The following is an 18,510-nucleotide window of genomic DNA, read 5'->3' on the forward strand; positions in this document are numbered from 1 at the left end:
GGTGGGTTGGGTGGGCGGGTGGCGGTGGGTGGGTGGGTGGGTGGGTGGGCGGGTGGGTGGGCGGGTGTGCGGGTGTGGTGGGCGGGAGTGGGTGGGTGGGTAGGGGTGGGTGAGTGGGTGGCGGGGGGGGGGGGGGTTGCAGATACCAGCCCAAACTACACCGAACGGAACCGAAGTGGGGTTGGCTGAGTGGGTGGGTGGGTGGGTGCCCCGGAAAAACGAAGGGTAGGGGAAGCGGGTACCCGGTGAGCCCGATGTGTGCCCCACCCAATCCTGTGACGCCCCCTCCTCCCGCCCCTGTCCCCCCGCTTCCCTGCCTCCCCCACTTAAACTCGCCCCATAGTAACTTGACTAACTTCGTTTTCCGCATGAACGGCTACCCCCCCTCACCCCCCTCACCCCTCTCTCCCCCCCCTTGTCCCCCCGCAGGCCACCCCCAGTGCCGACAGCGCCATGTTCTTCTACCAGACCACCGCGCTGGGCTTCACGCCCGAGTTCCTGGGCCGCGTGCGACTGGGAGGCAGCCTGGCCAGCCTAGCAGGGGTGGCCATATTCAACGGCTGGCTCAAGGTGGGGAAAGTGATGGGGTGGGGTGGCGTGGCGTGGGGTGGGGTGGGGTGGGGTGGGGTGGGGTGGGGTGGCGTGGCGCGGGGTGGCGTGGCGTGGAGAGGGGCGGGAGGAGGAGGAGGAGGAGGAGGAGCGGGAATCATTTCCATCAGTCGAGCACACCCCTTGCTTCCTGCCACCTTGCCTTACACGCCAAAACCAACTCCCCCAACCAACTCACCACCCCGCATCCAACTCACCACACCGCACCACACCCACCAAACCCCCACACCACACCACACCTCAACCCACCACCACACCCCCTCCCTCCCCAGGACGTGCCCCTGCGCCGCATGCTGGTGGGCGTCATGGTGCTGGGCACTGCGCTCAACAGCAGCCAGCTGGTGCTCATCAGCGGGCTGCACCGGCAGTGGGGCCTCAGCGACCAGCTGTTCGTGCTGGGAGACAGCATGGTGCTCACGGTGAGGAGGAGAGGGGGGGGGCGGGAGGGAGGAGGGGGGTTGCATTCATGATAAGTTAGGGAAGTGGTGGCCGGGAAGTGGTAGACAACCTTGGGGAACAGCAATCGTTGCTGATGACATCAACCTTGGGGGGGGGGGGAGATCGTCCAGCTCCAGGGGGAGGGGGAGGGAGAAGGAGAGAGGGAGAGGGAAAGAGGGACATGGGGGAGACTCCAGGTCGGCCCGAGGGCGGGGCAAGGACAGGAAGTACACACGGCGGCGCACGCCGCTACTTGAGACGTCCCTACGGACCCTCCTCCCAGCGCTTGACGCCCACACGCACACCTGCATGCCCTTGAGCACACGCATAGACACATACGCACACATACACACGCCGCGGCTCTCATTTCCGGGGTTCGTTGTGTCCGACACACTACGCGGCACACAGGTGCTGGGCCAGATCTCCTGGATGCCCATCCTGGTGCTGGCGGCGCGCATGTGCCCCGCAGGCGTGGAGGTGAGGGGGGGATGGATGTGTGTGTGGGGGGGGTGTAGTACGGGGATGCGTGTGTGTGTGTGGATGCCGGCGGCATGGTGGCCTCTAGGAGGCCGGGGTTCACCAGAGCCCATGCATAGGGCTTCCGCTCCTGGCAACGTATTATCAGGACGCAACTCCCCGTTGCTACCACCGCCGACAAACACGCACACACGCATATACTGTCTTTGCGCTTTGTTTTCTTTGTGCTCTTAAAACACGCACACACGTGCACTTCCTGGCTACGCCTTCAATTCTTATAATTACATGAATGCACCCCCCCCCTCACACACAGGCCACGCTGTTCGCCACGCTGATGAGTGTGCTCAACTGCGGCTCCATCACCGGCTCGGCGCTGGGGGCGGGCCTCACCAATCTGTACGGCGTCACCTCGGACAAGTACGACAACCTGTTTGCGCTGGTGAGTGTGTGGGGGGCGTGTGTGTGGTGGGGGGGGGGGTTGCAAGGATGTTTGGAAAAGCGGTACAGGATGCACTGAAGACTGCAGACGAAGTCGTTGCCAACTGAGCGGGGGGCGGGATTCGGGCCGTGCGGTGGCCAGGCAGTGGCTACTGAGGCCGGGGTCGGAGCAGGTTCATGGTTTCAAGTTTCTGGGTCTGGATTGAACTCTGCCATCCCCAAGCCGGGTGGGCTTGGAGTTGACTCGTATCCACCCCGACCCCAAAGTCTAGCCGCCTCGCAACCACCGCTTGCTCACAACCACAACCTGCTCCCAACCGCCCTCTCCCCCTCTCCACCCTCTCCTCCTCCCCACCGCCAGGTGTCCACCTGCATCGTGCTCAACCTGGTGCCGGCGCTGTTCCTGGGGCTGCTGCCGCGCGAGCTAGACAGCGAGAAGAAGGAGGAGGGGGAGGGGGCGGGCGGGGGAGCGGGGGCTGGGAGTGGGAGGCAGGCGGCGGCGGGGGCGGAGGTGGATGTGGAGATGGTGGTGGGGCCGGACGGCGTGGCGGCGGAGGTGGAGAAGGTGCTGGCGGCGGGCGGCAAGGAGGAGAAGGGGCGGCTATAGGCGGCAGGGCTGGCGGCTGTAGGCGGCGGCTGGCGGCTGGCGGCGGCAGGGCTGGTGGCGGCGACAAGGCAGACGGTGGCGGCGGCTGACTGCTTGGTGGGTGCCGGCTGCGTTTGATGGACGCGGCCCCCGCGGCAGCTCTGCGGTAGCTGCAGCGGGGGCAATTGGCCGACACTTGCGCACGCCGCGTGCGGCTGTTACTCCGTTGATTTGGCCTGGACTTGCGTGGACCCGTGGTGGTGGTGGTGATGGTGGTGACGCGTTGCGGGCCCGAGGGTGAGGGGTGTTGTGGCGGCCTGGTGAGGGCGCCAAGCGGCGCACAGCACCGGCGAGAGTGTGCCAGAGTGTGTGTGTGAGCCCTTCAGCGAAGACTGCCAGCTGCGCTGCGCGCATGATCTAATTGAGAGAGGCCCATGCAGCATCCCTGTGCGCGTGCGCGGCGTCCTGCTAGCTTATTGCGTTGTGCGAACTGCTTCCAGACTGACTGAAGGAGTGGTTTGTGTGTGGCGGCCGCGCCTGGCCAACCTTGGGGCGCATGCGGCGTTGCGGTTGTACATTATTTCTTCGTCTACAGGTGGTGTGTGGTACGGTATTTCTGCGCTGCATGATTGTGTATGTGGTGTATGTGCTGCTGGCGTGCTGTTTCAATTGTTTCGTTACTGATGCGAACCCTATGCTCTTCTATGTGCGTGTTGTGCTGGTGTGTTTTGCTGTCCCGTTTGTCCTGTACAAGTATGGTATGTGTGTTCCAGTCTGCAGCTCTTGTTGCTAATGCGAGGATGCATTGTCATTTAGGCTTGGGACCTTTAGTGCCAAAACACATGCTTTGCCGCTTTAGCCAACATGCGTTGCAGGTTGCAGGGGCATGTTGGCTACCGGACCCTGGGGTAGGGCTGGCTGAAGTATTGTGCCGTACGTCGTACTTGCAGGCTGGTTGTTCCAGTGCGGCGCGGCGGGACGGGCAAAGACACGACATGCGGGGTGCATTCCTTGCCGGGATTCGCATAGAGAGGCAGTGGAAAATGGAGACACAGGAGAGAGGCAATGGAAAATGGAGATTCGGAGAGTGAAGCGAGCGAGGGTAGGCAGGCAGGCAAGCCGGTGGGATGGCGGTGTGTGGCTGCGGGGCCCGGGCACATTCGCTCGGGCTGACAGCCACACTCACCGCTCGCGCACTGGCGTGGAGGCGCCGCCTCGCCGCGCTGGCTGCGATTCGAGTGGCTGACATCTCAAGATTGGTTTGTTTCTTGGCGGCGGCGGTGGTGTGCGGGTTTTGGGGAGCACGTGAGCAACGTGCCACTGTGGACGGGGTAGCTGGGTAGTTGTGGTGCTGGCAAGGGTGCTGATGCTGCTGGTGAGCGCTCTGACGGCGTGGAGGGACGAGGCGGCGGCGGCCGCAGCCGTCCCTTGTGAGTGGACAATGTTTGGCGCAATGGCGCTTTGTATGTACATTGCAAGGCATCAGGAGAGCCGTACCAGCCTACCAGGGTACCGGTTTACGGTAGTCACCTGCGTGCATCAAGAGCTTTCAGGGGTCCAACCTACACGTCTACAGCAGCACAAGTCGTCCGACCCACGCCGATAATCCCGTAGGCTTCGCGCGTAGGCTCCCAATTTCTGTAAACCATATTGTTTGCATAGACAGTAGCGTTCCGTGTGCGATGCGACAGTGTTAAGGCAGGTTGGTGAAGTGTGTAGGTGTGGGGGACCACCGCATCGTGTAGACAGTAGCGTCCTGTGTGTCTGTGCGGGGGGACACCGCTGTTATTGTGTGCTTGAAGCTTCAAATGCATCATTAATGGACTGCGCCAGGAGATTGAGCCGCCGCAATGCCAGTGTGTCCAAGTATTGGGCCCTGAAGCAAATGCAGGCATGCCTTTACAGCAATTCTGACCCTCTGCAACCACGCCCAGCGGTCAGTCAATTAGAATGTCCCCCATCTGCCGCCCCGATACTCGTGCGCAGTCCAAAAGCAACGGCCTGCTAAACGCCACACCCGCTGTAGTAACACAAACCGTCCCGGCGGCCCTCCTGCTTGCAACAGTCCTTCCCTATCCAGCTTTGCTACGCCCCAAAGTGCCAGGGCCATGTGTAAATCAACCCTGCGGCACCTGCTCTTCTAGCAACAGCCCAAGCGAACTCAGCGCCACCGCTCTTTCATAACGCATCCAACCAAAGCACAGAACTGCACGCATTTCTATTGAACACAAGACACCGTGTTTCGCTCCTCCGACCTCCTGTATGCCCCTCCTCCCTCCCTCACCGCCCTGCGTTTGCGCAGTTCTCCCACCAAACCCACCGCCTTCCCACCCCACCCCACCCCACCCCATCAGGAGCGCAGCCGCCGCAGCCACCGCCGCCGCCACTGCCGCCGCCGCCACCGCCACACGCACCGCCTCACTGGGAGAGGATGCTCACGTTCTGGATGGGCTCGCGGCACATGGGGCACAGGTTGTCCTTGGCGCGGATCTGCGGCAGGCAGTTCTCGCACAGCACCAGGTGCTCGCACGGCAACAGCAGCACCGTGCGGTGCTCGTCCAGGCACACCGTGCACAGGTGCTCGTCCTCGTCGTGGTGGCCGCCGCCCGCGGCGGCGGCCGCCGCCGCCGGCGCGGCGGCGGCGGCGGCTGGCGCCGCCGCGCCGGCCGGCGCCGTCGTCTTGCCGGTGCGGTACTGCATGAAGGCGGCGGCCATGGCGTTGATGGGCCGGCCGCCGGGGGCGGCGGCGCCCGCCGCCGCCTGCGGCGCCGCCACGCCGGGCGCGGCGCCGGGCACGATGCGCGCGCCGGGCATCACCATCACCGGCCGCACGCCGGCGGCGGCGCCAGCCGCCACATTCACGATGGGGATGGCGGGCGCGCCGCCGGCCGCCACCGGCACCGGCCGCGCGCCGGGAATGAACGGCTGCACGGTGATGGGCACGGGGCCGCCCACCACGGGCACGGGGCCGCCGCCGGCGGCCACGGGCCGGTACGGCATACCCGGCACGGCCTGAATCACCTGCGGCATGCCCGGCACCACCGGCACGCCGGGCGCCGCCGCCACGATGGGGATGGAGCCGGGCACGACCGGGCGCGCCGCCACCACAGGCACGACGCCCACGCCGGCCGGCCGCACGCCAGCGGCCGCGGGGCCGGCGGCGATGCCGACGGTGATGGGCACATTGGCAAAGCCGCCGGCCGCCACGGGCCGCACGCCGCCGGCGCCGCCGGCCGCCACGGGCTGCGGCAGCGGCCCGCGGGCCGCGGCCGCCGCCGCCGCCAGGGCTGGGTTGACCGCCGCCAGGCCGGGCGGGATGACACGGGAGGTGGAGGGGCCGGCGGCATCGGCCGGCGCGGCGGGCGCCTCCGCGGCAGCGGCGGCGGCCGCGCCCTTCTTGGCCTTCTTGTCCTTCTTAGCAGCCGCGGCCTCGGCGTCTGCGGCAGCCTTCGCCTGCTCCTCCTGGCGCTTGGCCTCCGCCGCCGCGTCCTCCTCCGCCTTCTTCTTCGCCTCCGCCTCCGCCTTCCTGCGGGCCTTTTCCGCCGCCTTGGCCTTGCGCTCCTCCTCCGCCGCCTCCGCCTTGGCGCGCGCCTCCGCCTCCGCCTTCGCCTTGCGCTCGGCGGCCGCTTTGCGCTCCGCCTCCGCCTTCGCCTTCCGCTCCTCCTCCTCCCGCGCCTTGCGCTCCTCGTCCTCCCGCGCCTTCCGCGCCTTCTCCTCCTCCCTGCGACGCTTCTCCTCCTCCGCCTTTTGCTTCTTCTCCTCGGCCTTGCGCTTCTTCTCCTTCTCCGCCTCCTCCTGCCGCAGCAGCTCGTCCGCGGCTGCCTTGGCGGCGGCGGCGGCGGCCTCCTCCGCCTCCTTTGCGCCGGCGGCGGCGGCGGCGGGCTGCTGAGGTGCGGCGGGGGCCTTGGCGGCGGCCCTGCAATTGGCACACGGCGCACGTGTGGGTTTGTCGGTGGTCGTGGGTTCGGCGGTGGTTGTGGCTGTGCGTTGTGGTTGTGCGGGTTGGTGCGCTTGGTGGGGTATGTGATGGAATGGCGGCTCAAGGGCCGGCGGCAAGGGGGGCAGGAGGTGGTGGGAAGCTGCGTGACACGTGGGTAAGACACGTGTGTGGAGTGTGGACACGGCTAGCCCGGGTCTAAGCCGACCCGGTGAAATGCGGACTGACAGAACCCCTGACAGCCTTGCCGCGTACACCACTGCGGGGCGCATTGGGTCCTGGTATCAGTTGGCTACGCAACCTCGGAGCCCCCGCACTCCAGCCCCCGACACGACTGACGCACGCGCACACGCGTGTGCGCCCCGCCCGTAAACGCCCGCCACCCACTTGCTGATGTCCTCTGAGGCCCTGGCGCTCGCCTTGGAGCCGCTGGCCCCGGCGGCGGCGGCGGGCGGCGGCGCTGTGGCGCCCGTGGAGGTGCCGGCGCCCTTGGACTTGCCTAAGGCACGGAGCGGCAGGACCAGGCATGCAGACAGGCAGGTGAGCAGGTGGGCAGGTGGGGAGCTGGCAAGGCAGCAGAGGGCTGGTACGCATGCTGCTGCTGTCTACGTCCACCACCACCTGCAGCCCCCGCCATACAACACCACCCAGCGACCTTTCCAGACGCCGTCACCGCCACAACAGCACAACACGACCCCCTCCCTACTCCCCCGCGGACAGGACCCCACCCCGCGTGCGCCCTGCATCCGTGTGTCGCTCTTTGTTCACTGCAAACGGTGAAAACCCGCCCACACACCCTGGACCAACTCGTTGGGCTCGGGCATGCAACCCACGCCTCACCTCTCCATTTCTGATGGGATGGTGAACACAACCGCCCCCGGCCACCCCACCCCATCCCACCCCATCCCACCTCTACCCACCCCATCCAACCTCATCCCATCACTACACACACGCCACGCACCCGCAACTCCCGGCTCTGTCAGGTTGATGGCGCCGTCGTCGTCCAGACCGGCGGCGGCGGCGGCGGCGGCAGGCGGCGCGGCGGCGGCGCCGGCGGCGGGCGCCTCGGGGTTGGGCAGGTTGGCCAGCACTGCGGCGGCTATCTGGGCCGCCTCCGCCGCCGACATGCACTCGGGCACCGGCGGCGTGGCCTGAGGGGGAGGTGGCGAAGCGGAGGCGGGCGGCGAGGGCATGGCGGGGTTGGGTGGGTTTGGTGGGGAGGGACGGGGCGCAATAGGCGGCGATGGCGGCGATGGCGGGAACAGGTCCACACGCCCAATACGGTATGCGCGGTCGCATCCCCGGGAGGTACCCATGGCCCCCACTGCCCCACTGCCTGTCATCGCCCGCGTTTCGGAGTACCACGCGCAGCCCACGTCTGCAGCCCACGCCCCGCCCCACGCCCCACCACAACCCACCACCTATCCGAACCCTCCGCTTTGGTGCCCCCACACCCCCAACCCCTCCCTCCTCGTCCCCATCTTCCTACCCCTCATGTCCTCATCTCCTCCCTCTGCTCCTGCTCCTCCCCCACCAACCCACCCACCTCCAGAAACAGCTGATACGCCTTCGCCATGAAGTTGTCGAGGTCCTCATCCTCCTCCTCATCATCAAACCCATAACCATCATAATATCCGTTAGCATTGCCATCGCCCGGTTGGTCGCCACCGCCATCACCGTTGGCGACCAAGCCGCCGGCATCGGCAGCGCCTGCGCCGGCGGCGCCCTCGGCGGGGCCCGCGGGCACGCCCGCAGGGGGCACGGCCGCCGCGCCAACGCCAGCCGCGGCGGCATCTCCGGCGGGGGCGCCCGCGGCACCCGGGGCTGCGTTGTCTGCCACAGGCTGCACATCTGCGGCCGAGCCGCCCTTGGCCTCCTTCACCGTCACACGCGGCATCTTGCCGTCCTCAGCCGCAGGAACGGCGGCCGCAGAGTCCGCGACGACGGACATCGCGGCGATGGTGGCGGGGCCTGCGCTGCGAGGAGGCCGGGGGCCCCGTGCCGTCAGTTCCTGCCCGTCTGTCGGCACCAAAGACGAAGACAGATGCTTGCCAACGCTCGCCAAGCGCAGTCCGCCGAGGGCACGGCGCGTGCACGCGAGACAAACAGGAGTGCAGACCGAACTTCCCGCGCAGCGGCCCCGATCCCCAGTTGCAAGCGCTAACTAGAAGAGTGCATTTCAATAGGCCGAAATGGTCTACTAGCAGAGGTGGGGCCTCGCCCGAAAAATACAGTGTCCCCAAAACGTGCTGGCGGCCCGTTGGCAGGCCAAACAGCAAAACATAAATATATTCCAAGGTGTCTATCCAGCAGCCATCATCAGGCGGCTTTGTCGCGCGGAGCCAAGGGCTTGGCAGCCCGGGAAGCCCAGCGCAGAGCACGAAACGCGCCCAGAACACGCGCCCTACGTACCTTGATTATTGCTTTTGCTCTCCTCACAGATCTGCCCGAAACGCCGGTTGCCGCTCGCGACTCCTAATTTCGTGAGTTGCGCGGGATTCTGAGTGGAAACAGCAATAAGGTCGGTGCCTATGCAAATTGACGTCTGTGCACGTCCTGTATGATTCTCGGCACGGTCTCGAGCAATCCAACCCCGCTTGGCGCCTTGGCGTGGCATCCATGCTGCGCGCAGCACCGTCAAGACCGCCCGTCCCAGCGCCCTCGCCCGCGCGCCCTTTGCGTTAGAAAACCCGCTCCCGGGCACTCACCTGCACCCCAATAATCTCTAGTCCAAATGCAGGTCTTAAATTCCGCACGCCAGTGGCTGGCGCACAGCAGGGATGAGCCTTTCTGCTTGCACATAATAGCGCCCTCACACCCTGTCCTCGGTACAACGCATTACGCATGACCGGCCGCAGCCACCGGCGACCATTGCCGCAGCGGTGCAACCAGGTGAAGCCCCCTAGTCCCTAGATGCGGAGTTGGGAATGCACCGGCGCATCCGTCGACACAGCACCTCTGGTGCTCCACTGGCAGGGTCAAGTGGCCAACTAGCGGCGGCTAGTGCACATTCACTTGAGTCGCGCATTGCAGTTCGGCTGATGCAGTAATGCTTGCAGCAGCATCCCAATGTAGGTTCACAACGATTGCGCCGCCAAGGAGCCACACCGTGGAGCCACACCCACCATACATATGATCACAGCTGTCAGCAGCTCATAATCGCCGGAGAAGGCCCCGCGCATTGGCGCCGCCCCTCTCGCGCACAATCCTAACCCAGCAACAACCGCCACCACCACTTCCACCACCCATCTTCCACCCCCACCCCCACCCCCACCACCTCTCAGCCTCACGCCGTCTTGCGCTGCATGCGATCCACCTGCCCTCCTCCTCCCCCTCCTCCCCCACCTCCGCCCTTGCCGCCTCCATTCGCCACCAGCGCCAGCCCCGCCGGCCCCGCCGCGCCGCTGGCCATGAGGGCGTGCTGCCGCCGCGCCCCGCGCACCTCGGCCCGCAGCGTGGCGCTGTACACGGCCGGGGACAGCTGGTAGCAGGCCTGTGCGGGGCGGGTGTTGTGTGTGTGTGTGTGTGTGTGTGTGTGTGTGTGTGTGTGTGTGTGTGTTAAAGAGCACAAGGAAAACATTGCGCAAAGACAGTGTATGCGATGCAGCAAAGCGACGGTATGTGTATGTGTATGTGTGTGTATGTGTGTTGTAGGCGTTTGCCTGAAGCACGAGGATGGGCTCGGTGGGTGGGCAGGCGGGGGTGGGTTTAAAACAAGGAAGGTCTCAACTTCAGCTCCGGCTACCGTATCCTCTCCCTCCCGCCCTCCGAGGCGCAACGCACCAGGCACCAGGCAATGCCGATAAATATGGTCCGCAGCACGTTGAGTATGTTCCAGGTGGTGAAGCGGCCCTCGAAGCCGCTGCTCCAGGTGAGCTGCCAGAAGCGCGGGTTGCGGTCGGACTCGTACTTGAGCTCGTCGTCCAGCGGCGTGCACAGGACCTGAGGAGCAGGGCGGCAGAGGGTGGCAGAGGTGCAGAGCAGGTGGCGCGGGGGAAGGGGAAGGGAAGGATTGCTTGCCCAAGCCCAACGGCTTTAGGGAAACTGGAAAGGCTTGTCAGGCTGTCTTAACAAAAACAGGCCCTCCCTCCCTCCCTGCCTCCCCCTCCCTCCCCCTGCCTCCCTCCTCCCTCACCGACGCCACGTAGGCCACCAGGTAGGCCAGTATCTGGCAGTAGTCCACCGCCGCCAGGTACAGACCGCGGGGACCCCACTGCCGCAGCCTGTCGCGGGCCAGCCTGGGTACAGAAGGAGGGGGAGGGGGAGGAGGGGGAAGAGGGGGGTTGACTTTGAACCAATCCCGTAAGGAAACATTCGCGCTGCAAGGAGAAAGTGCAGCCGCCCGGGAAGAGGGGGGAGGAGGCGGAGGCGGGCAGGGAGATGAGGCGGAGCGGAAGAGGGGAGATGGGCAGGGCGATGATGATGAGAAGCAATACAGCATGCGAAAGTCGACACACCAATTTGCGCAACTCCTCCTCGCTCTATTGCATTGGGTTCGGCTTAGTTTGGGGCTGGTATCTACAACTCCCCCCCCCAAACACACGTATAGTGGTCCTCCCTCTCTTTGCACGCGTTTCCCCTGCCACGTTGCTCCCTCCTCCCTACCCAGTGCTCCCTCGTCCTTTATCCCTTTCTTTACCTCAATGCTGCGGCTCTCCTACCCTCTCCGTCCCTCCCTCCCCCCCTCCCTCGCAGCGCGACTGTTTCCTTACGGGATTGGTTCAAAGTTAACCCCCTCCCTCCCCCCTCCCTCCCACCTGCTGGTGGAGCTGATGATGGACAGCACCAGCAGCGAGTAGTAGAGGCGGTTCATGTCCTGGCAGGGGGTGGGGTGGGGGAGAGGGGGGGGTGGGGGAGGTGTGTGGAGGAGGTGTGTGTGTGTCGGTTGGGTGGTTTAGGGTGGATGCAGTACAGTGGTCATCTTCACCACGCACACACACGCACGCACACATACGCACACAAGCACACACGCACACACGCACACATGCGTGCATGCACACACACACACACACACACACACACACACACACACACACACACACACACACACACACGCGCGCGCGTGCATGCACACACACATACGCGCACACACACACACACATGCACATGCGCACACACATGCGTGCATGCAAGCACACGCCCTGGGCCCTCCCCCCCCCCACCCACACTCACCAGGGCGATGGGCGCGTAGTAGGCCAGGGAGCGCCTGAGGCCGTTGCGGCTGTACAGCACGTACGTCATGAAGAAGTTGAGCAGCGCCAGACCCGCCAGCAGGCCCTGGGGGAGGTGTGGAGGAGGTGGGGGGTGAGGTTGGGGAGGTGAGTTTGTTTACACCATTGCCCGTACAAAGTTCAAGACACGAGGACATATGGCGTGGGGCGGGGCTAAGCGGGACCCAACGGATGGGAGGAGACGTGACACTTACGGACCCAAGTGTGGGTGCAAATGAGGGCCCTCCCCTGGGCCCCTCCCTGGGCCCCTCCCTGGGCCCCTCCCTGGGCCACTCCCTAAGCCCCTCCCCTCCCCTCCCCTCCCCTCCCCTCCCCTCCCCTCCCCTCCCCTCCCCTCCCCTCCCCTCCCCTCCCCTCCCCTCCCCTCCCCACCTCCATGAACAGCCCCAGCACGCAGAAGAAGTTGGACAGCCAGTTCACGGTGCTCCGCATGGAGCCGCGGAAGCCGCGCGCGTCCTCCTCGTCGCTGTCGTCCTCCTGAGGGGGTCGCAACGTGGGGGGGGGGGGGGGTTGTAAATACCAGCCCAAACTAAACCAAAGCCAACGAAAACGGGAGTGCAGGGGGGTTGCATGGGTGCATGGGGGGGGGGTACATAGGGGGGGGAGGGGTTGCATTTGGGGGCTACAGGCATGAGGGGGGTACAGGCATGATGACAAGCTAAGGACATGGAAGACGGTAGGGGTGGGGAGAGGCGGAGGCGTGGGCGGAGCCGGGTTTGGAGGTGGGCGGGGAGCGGGACGGACGAGGGGCTAGCGGATGCTGACCGTGCCATACCCGTGTCACTACCCGCATGCCAGCCCAGACACGCCACGCTCAACCCACACCCACGGCGCCACCCACAGCCGCACGTACGTGTGTGCCGTAAGCGCTGTACGCAACCCCCATCGGCCCCCGGTTCTGGGGCTTGGCCAGTTTGCTCATGGCATTGTGACCCCTCCCCTACTCCCCCACGCCAACGCCCACACGCCCACACGCCCACGCGCCCACACATGCTCGCGGCCGCACGCTCGCGGCCGCGCGCACGCACCATGAGCGCGGGCTCCTTGCGCCGGAAGAAGGCGAAGAGCCGCCGCCTCTTGGACTGCAGCTTGTAGAACCGCCCCGTCACCTCGTCCTCAATGTACTGCCGCGCCACACGCCCGCCATCGCCCTGTCCGCCCTCTGCACAAGGGAGGATCAAGGGGCGCAGACACACACACACACACACATACCGGCAGCCATTCGTTTCTCTTCTAACAAACGGGCAGGCATGTACGCTCACGTTTACCGCACACTGTCAATGCGCAACCCCGCGGCCCGCGTTGACCGCGACATCCTCCACGCCTTATGCGGGCGTGCCAGTCAGGCGGGCCAAAAGCGGGCTTAGGAAAGGAGGCGCGAATGCAGTCCAGCCCCACCCCTCCCACCCCACAGCTCCCACCCCACAGCTCCCACCCCACACCTCCCACCCCACAGCTCCCACCCCACCCCTCCCACCCCACCCCACCCACCCCTCCCACCCCTCCCCTCCCACCCCTCCCACCCCACCCCTCCCACCCCACACCTCCCACCCCACCCCTCCCACCCCACCCCTCCCACCCCACAGCCCCCACCCCACACCTCCCACCCCACCCCTCCCACCCCACCCCACCCCTCCCACCTGTGGTGACGATCATGCCTGTGTCGTCGTCGTATATGTACTTGGGGCCCGGCGGCTCCGCCTGCTCCTGGGCGGCGGCGGCGGCGGCGGCGGCGCCACCCGCCAGCGGCATGCCGAACGCGTCCAGGCCCTGTGGGTGTGTGGATGCGGCATGCGTGGGTGAATGGATGGGTGGGTGGGCCGAAGCTGACAGAAGCGTTCATGGGCCAGCAACCCTGAACTCACACGCCTGACACAAACCCATCCGCCCCAAGGTTCCTGCAATGCGCGCGGAGCACATCGCACCTACTATCCCGTACCACCCCCAACATGACCACCCCCAAACCCCCAACGCCCCGACACCCACCGCCCCCCCCCCACACACACACATTGCCGCCCCACCCTTCCCACTTCCCCCCCACCTGCGCCCTCCGCTCCGCCCGTATCCGCCTGGCCGTGTCCAGGTCCACGCCCAGCTCCCTCGCCAGGCCGTACAGCTCGTCGTCGTCGCTGACGGCGTCCGCCGCGCCGCCCTCCGTCTTGAGCCGCTCGTGCTCGCCAGGGACCTCCTGCTGGCTGGGCAGGTAGGGGTCCAGCATCTCGCGCGGGACCTGCGGGAGAGGGAGAGACAGGTGTGTGTGTGGGGGGTGGGGGTGGGGGTGGGTGGGGATGGGAGATGGGGAAAAGGGTTGCCTCCAGGAGTCCGAGGATGACGGAGGTACGGAAGGGCAGGTGAGAAGGGACGCGGGAAGGGGGGCCTAGTTCACACCAGTCCTCAGTAAACGGGAGGGCTTAAGGACGGGCAGAGGAAAGAGATTACCAGCCTTTCCCGCCCCATCCGAGTTACCCACTTGGTTCAATTTCCCCTTTTCGCCATGCTACATCCCCATGCACGCCACCCATCTTGTAACCAGTGAAACCCCACCCCGACCCCCTTGGGCCCGGGCATCACCCCCTCACCTTGAGCTGCTCATCCGCCAGCGCGAAGGGGTCCTGGCCGTCCGCGCGCGCCGCCGCACTGAACGGCTCGGCCGCGTCCAGGGCCGCCTGCCGCTGCCGCGCAGCCATCTCGTCAGCAAGGTCTGGCAGTGCGGGGGAGGCGGGGGACTACGAGTCAAGCGCGGGACAGCAGTGCGGGTGAGAAGGAACAGGGGCAAACGCCTGCACACCACTAGGACCGCCCTGCTCTACCCAATGCTGCTGAGCACCGCCGTCCGTTCCCTTAGGCCACATTGTCCTATCGCCCATTGCATGCCCCCAGCACTACCCTTTTCCAAGCCCTCCTCCTACCCAGGGCCTCGCTTAATTGGAAATCGATTCAACCCATCTCTCCCATCCCCGACCACTCCCACCCCCACCATTCCCACCACCCCCAACCCACCCGCCTCCCCGGGAGCTAGCACTGCATCCAGTCGCCGCCGCGCACGCAGCGGCGGCAGCCGCCCCGCACGGCCCATCGGCGACGGCGACCGCGAGCGCCGCCGCGCCGCCTCCGCCGCCAAGCCGTACTCATTGGCGAACGGGTCCGGCGGCGCGCGGTTTCGCAGCTCCGCCACCAGACCATACTCGGGCTCCGGCAGGCCCTGTGCGTTGGCAGCTAGCTCCATGACTGTGAACGGATCCAGAGGCGGCGGCTGAAGCGATTGCGGCAGTACGGAATCCGGCGGCGGCGGCGGCAGCGCGAGCGGGTTGTCGTAGGCTAGCGCGGCGTCGTAGGGCGTGGCGCCGCCGCCGCTGACAGGCAGTGCGCCGGGCGGGCCGCCGGCGCGTGCGAGGGAGGGGCCCAGCGCCCGGCGTGCAGCGCGCTCCGCGGCGCGGGAGGCGGCGGCCTGCTCCGCCGCGGCGGCTGTGGCGGGGTTGAGCAGCGAGCCGGGCTCCGCCGCAGCACCGTTCAGAAGCTCCAGGGCTAGGCCGTAGGGCACCTCGCCGGCGCCGGTGGCGCGGGCGAGTTGTTGGCCGGAGCGTGGGTTGCGCCGGGCCTGGTCGGCGAGGGAGAAGGGGTCGGGCGGGGGCGGCGGCCCGCGTGCCGGGCCCAGGCGCGCAGGCGCGAGCCGGGCTGCGCCTGGCACGGGGGCCGGGGCGGGCGCTGGCAGGGTGGGCGGCGCCGTGCCCGCGAGCTCCGCCGCGAGGCCAAAGAGCGAGCTCGGCGCCGGCTGCTGGGGTGCTTGCTCAGGGCTGGGGCCAGCTGCTGCTGGGGGAGCTCCGAGCGGAGGAGCGCCCAGCGGAAGACCTGTTGCCGCCGGCATGCCAGCTGGCGGTGGCAGCATCGCAGCTAAGCCAGCATCGTTGTAGTTGTCCGCGCCGTCGGCTGGCGGAAGCCGTTGTCGCGACGACCGTCGCCCAGTAACTCCATTCGTCGACATTTGACACTATTCTGCCACTGCTGGCACACCTATGCTATCAATAGTCGTAGAATACTATTGCTCGTGCCATTTTTGGTTGCCGGGCCAGGGCCCGTGCGGTATAAGGACAGCTGCGGGGAGATGCCAGTCAGCTTGGAACTTTGGGCTTTTGCCTGGCTTTCCAGCTACTTGTGACCAAAGTATGCTTAAGCGCGCGAGCGAGCGGCCAGAATGTCAAGTGCGCGTAGGGGTTTTGAAAAGCAAAAGAAACAGCTCGAAAATGAATGTAAAGTCGCTGGATAACATGCAATTTGGTTTGTCCTGTGCGCTGCTACGTGGGTAAATGTCGCAGAGCGGTTTTCTTTGACGTGCAATTCGACCTGCGGCTTGCCGACTTGACCGAATCACCAGAGCGCGCAAACTGCGAGGGCGCAGCTGGTCAATGCTTCTTATTATATCAAGCTTACAGTGACTTCCAAACATACAACTCTGCAGCCACCCACGACGGTTTTCCCCACACCAAAACACACACGTCGAGCCCCAGACACGACATCCCTGTTGCTTTCTCGTATCCTAAACGCGCCGCAACGAGCCACCACAGCCGCACTAAATCTGCGCACAGCCGCGACCTACTCCATCTAACAGATAAGCCAAACCAGCCTCATCCTCCAGGCTGCGTCACCGGGCGCCGAGCCTCCGCGCGCCACGGCGGTCCACCCTACTGGTACCTGCCAGCTTAGCCTCACACCCACCTCAGCAAGCGTGCTATGCGACGGCGCCAGGCTGCCAGCATATACGCATGCCCGCTGGCCAAGAGCTGGCTTCAGGTTGCTCACACGCACCATGAGCCAAGCAGGCGCCCCGCATCGCAGGGCCACTCCCCAGAGCTCCAACTGCTAGGCACCGAACCGGCCGCCGCTCCTTCTCACGCCTTTCCTCAACCAACTCCTCCACACAGTAAGCCGCTGCTGAGCCCAGCGCGCCCCCCGTTGTGCAGCCCATCCCTATCCTCCTCCTCTGCCGCCTGCTACGCGCCTGCCCAGTAGCGCCGCCTGCCCTCTAGTACATCGGCGTCCAGTAGATCTTGGCGCGGTCCTTGACCTCCTTGAAGTCGGGCGCGGAGAAGTCGTGCTTCAGCATGCTGTTGCGCCGCTGCACCAGCACGTCGCGGACCTCAGCCGGGTACTGCTGAGGCACCTGCGGGCGCGGTGCAAAGGGCCCGGGGGAAGGGGGGAGTAGATTAAGGAGGGGTCCAGGAAGGGTGCTGGGAAGGGCACGGCCACGGGCGGGAGAGAGAATGAGGTTAGGCAAAGCTGAACAGTGGAGACAAAGTGGGTTGAGAAGGAGTGCATGGCGTGCTTCCGGGCGCGGAATGAGGCTCGGCTGGAGCCCGCATCTGACCAGCAGCCCTCACTGCACAACTGGGGGCAGCACCACCGCCATCGCTGCTCTCCCCGCCCCCTACGAAGAGCATGGGGTGGCATGCCCAGGCAGCACTGCGCCGCACTGCACCGGCGTCCCGTGTGTCGGCTGCCGGCCGCCGGGCACTGCTGTGGCCCCCAAACCCCCGCCAACGCCCCAAGGACGCGCCCTGACCACTGCAAGCAGCAGGCCTGCCCCCGCTGGCTGCCCCCGCTGGCTGTCACCCGGCACCCCGGCCCGACCGTCACGCCAGACCCCCGCATGCACATCGCTCCATGCGCTGTGGACCTGCAGCGCGCCCTGCCACTGCCGGCATGCAGAACCCAGAGAGCTGCAGTTGCTGCCCCGACTGCTGTCCGCCTGCTGCCCAGCTTGCAGCCCAGCAGCTAACCCCACACGCGTGCCCCTCCCAGCCCCGGGCCACCACCCGCGGACTCAGCGCGCCGTCCGGCATCCAGCCGCTGGGTGCCACGCCCCATCACAGCGCCCCAGCCAACCTAGCAAGCACCCCAGTCCACGGGATCCAACGACCCGCCGCCACGCACCATGGGCATGCGGGTCTCGTCCGTGAAGTTGGCAACGTAGTAGAAGGGCGCGGCCAGCGCCAGGCCGAACACCGACCAGAAGCGCAGGTAGTAAGTCTGAACGGGGCGAGCAGGGGGCGGGCGCAGCAGAGGGTGAGAGAACGGGGGGCGCAAGGAGCACAGCGCCGTGCGGGAGGCTGGGTCGCCATGCCACACGCCCACCCCTCCGCCGCAGCGGCCCAGCCCCAGTCCCCTACGCCCCTCAGCGCAGGTCCGTGCCACATGTTTGGCACAGCGGCGGCTTTGGTATCCCATCCCGGAAAAGATGCTGTGGCTGGCAGCGTGCGCAAGCCATCGCGGGCACGAGGCGTGCGGAGGGGCTGCTCAAACCCACCTCGGTCATGTTGCCGGGCCAGGCACCGAACATGAAGTCAGCCGCCGGCTGACCGGGATAGTATCCATTGTCCCACCAAAGCTCGTACCAGGTGGGCAGCTGCGACCGGCAACGCAAGAGTATGGCCCTCAGCAATAGGAACGTGATGGCCGAGAGCAGAGCCACAGCACAAACGCATTTGAGCGGCTGCATGCTCGCTATTTAAGTAGTCCACGCACAGGCTTGTCAGGACGAGGCGCAAGCTTCACAGGCGCGCCAGCTCCAGCCTTTGCGGGCAGGGCATTCTTCGCCTGCAGCGCGCTACGGGCAAGGCCCCGCAGGCTGTTCAGCGACATTTGTCACCTAGACACCAACGGTCGGGGCTCTATCAAAGCTCGGGCGAGCAAGTCCGTGCTGAGTTTGTGCCAAGACACCTGCTATTGCCGTGTACCTAAATCAAAACGTATTCGAACTCAGCATGCAGTACCATACGAAACTTCACAAGTGCAAACTG

General features: G+C 66.1%; 4 protein-coding genes across 4 annotated transcripts in view; 1 reads left to right on the forward strand and 3 right to left on the reverse strand.

The window, feature by feature from the left end:
• The window catches only part of CHLRE_01g007737v5 (uncharacterized protein), an 8,142-nt gene extending 3,712 nt beyond the window's left edge, over positions 1-4,430 (forward strand). The window contains exons 8-12 of the mRNA XM_043058232.1: positions 430-570; positions 882-1,028; positions 1,456-1,524; positions 1,838-1,963; positions 2,324-4,430. Of these exons, the coding sequence (XP_042928146.1) occupies positions 430-570; positions 882-1,028; positions 1,456-1,524; positions 1,838-1,963; positions 2,324-2,569 (729 nt within the window). The 3' untranslated portion in view covers positions 2,570-4,430. The remainder of the gene's footprint in view (positions 1-429; positions 571-881; positions 1,029-1,455; positions 1,525-1,837; positions 1,964-2,323) is intronic.
• A 5-nt stretch (positions 4,431-4,435) lies between these two features.
• CHLRE_01g007774v5 (uncharacterized protein) lies at positions 4,436-8,988 on the reverse strand. The gene is made up of 5 exons (XM_043058233.1): positions 8,898-8,988; positions 8,032-8,456; positions 7,447-7,636; positions 6,873-6,984; positions 4,436-6,464 (listed from the first exon to the last, which is right to left on the reverse strand). The coding sequence occupies exons 2-5, from the start codon at positions 8,434-8,436 to the stop codon at positions 4,967-4,969; spliced, it is 2,205 nt and encodes a 734-aa protein (XP_042928147.1). The 5' UTR covers positions 8,437-8,456; positions 8,898-8,988; the 3' UTR covers positions 4,436-4,966.
• Positions 8,989-9,042: 54 nt separating this feature from the next.
• Positions 9,043-16,078, reverse strand: CHLRE_01g007811v5 (uncharacterized protein). The gene is made up of 11 exons (XM_043058234.1): positions 14,717-16,078; positions 14,296-14,417; positions 13,758-13,946; positions 13,357-13,486; positions 12,745-12,878; positions 12,089-12,193; positions 11,658-11,762; positions 11,243-11,301; positions 10,621-10,723; positions 10,269-10,427; positions 9,043-9,978 (listed from the first exon to the last, which is right to left on the reverse strand). The coding sequence occupies exons 1-11, from the start codon at positions 15,696-15,698 to the stop codon at positions 9,772-9,774; spliced, it is 2,295 nt and encodes a 764-aa protein (XP_042928148.1). The 5' UTR covers positions 15,699-16,078; the 3' UTR covers positions 9,043-9,771.
• Positions 16,079-16,128: 50 nt separating this feature from the next.
• CHLRE_01g007850v5 (uncharacterized protein) lies at positions 16,129-18,486 on the reverse strand. Its single transcript, XM_001700221.2, has 4 exons — positions 18,236-18,486; positions 18,018-18,116; positions 17,645-17,740; positions 16,129-16,874 (listed from the first exon to the last, which is right to left on the reverse strand). Exons 1-4 carry the CDS (start codon positions 18,350-18,352, stop codon positions 16,737-16,739), a joined length of 450 nt encoding a protein of 149 aa, XP_001700273.1. The 5' UTR covers positions 18,353-18,486; the 3' UTR covers positions 16,129-16,736.
• Between the last annotated feature and the right edge of the window lie 24 nt (positions 18,487-18,510).

The sequence above is a fragment of the Chlamydomonas reinhardtii genome, chromosome 1 (assembly GCF_000002595.2).
Source record: "Chlamydomonas reinhardtii strain CC-503 cw92 mt+ chromosome 1, whole genome shotgun sequence".
Classification (NCBI taxonomy): domain Eukaryota; kingdom Viridiplantae; phylum Chlorophyta; class Chlorophyceae; order Chlamydomonadales; family Chlamydomonadaceae; genus Chlamydomonas; species Chlamydomonas reinhardtii.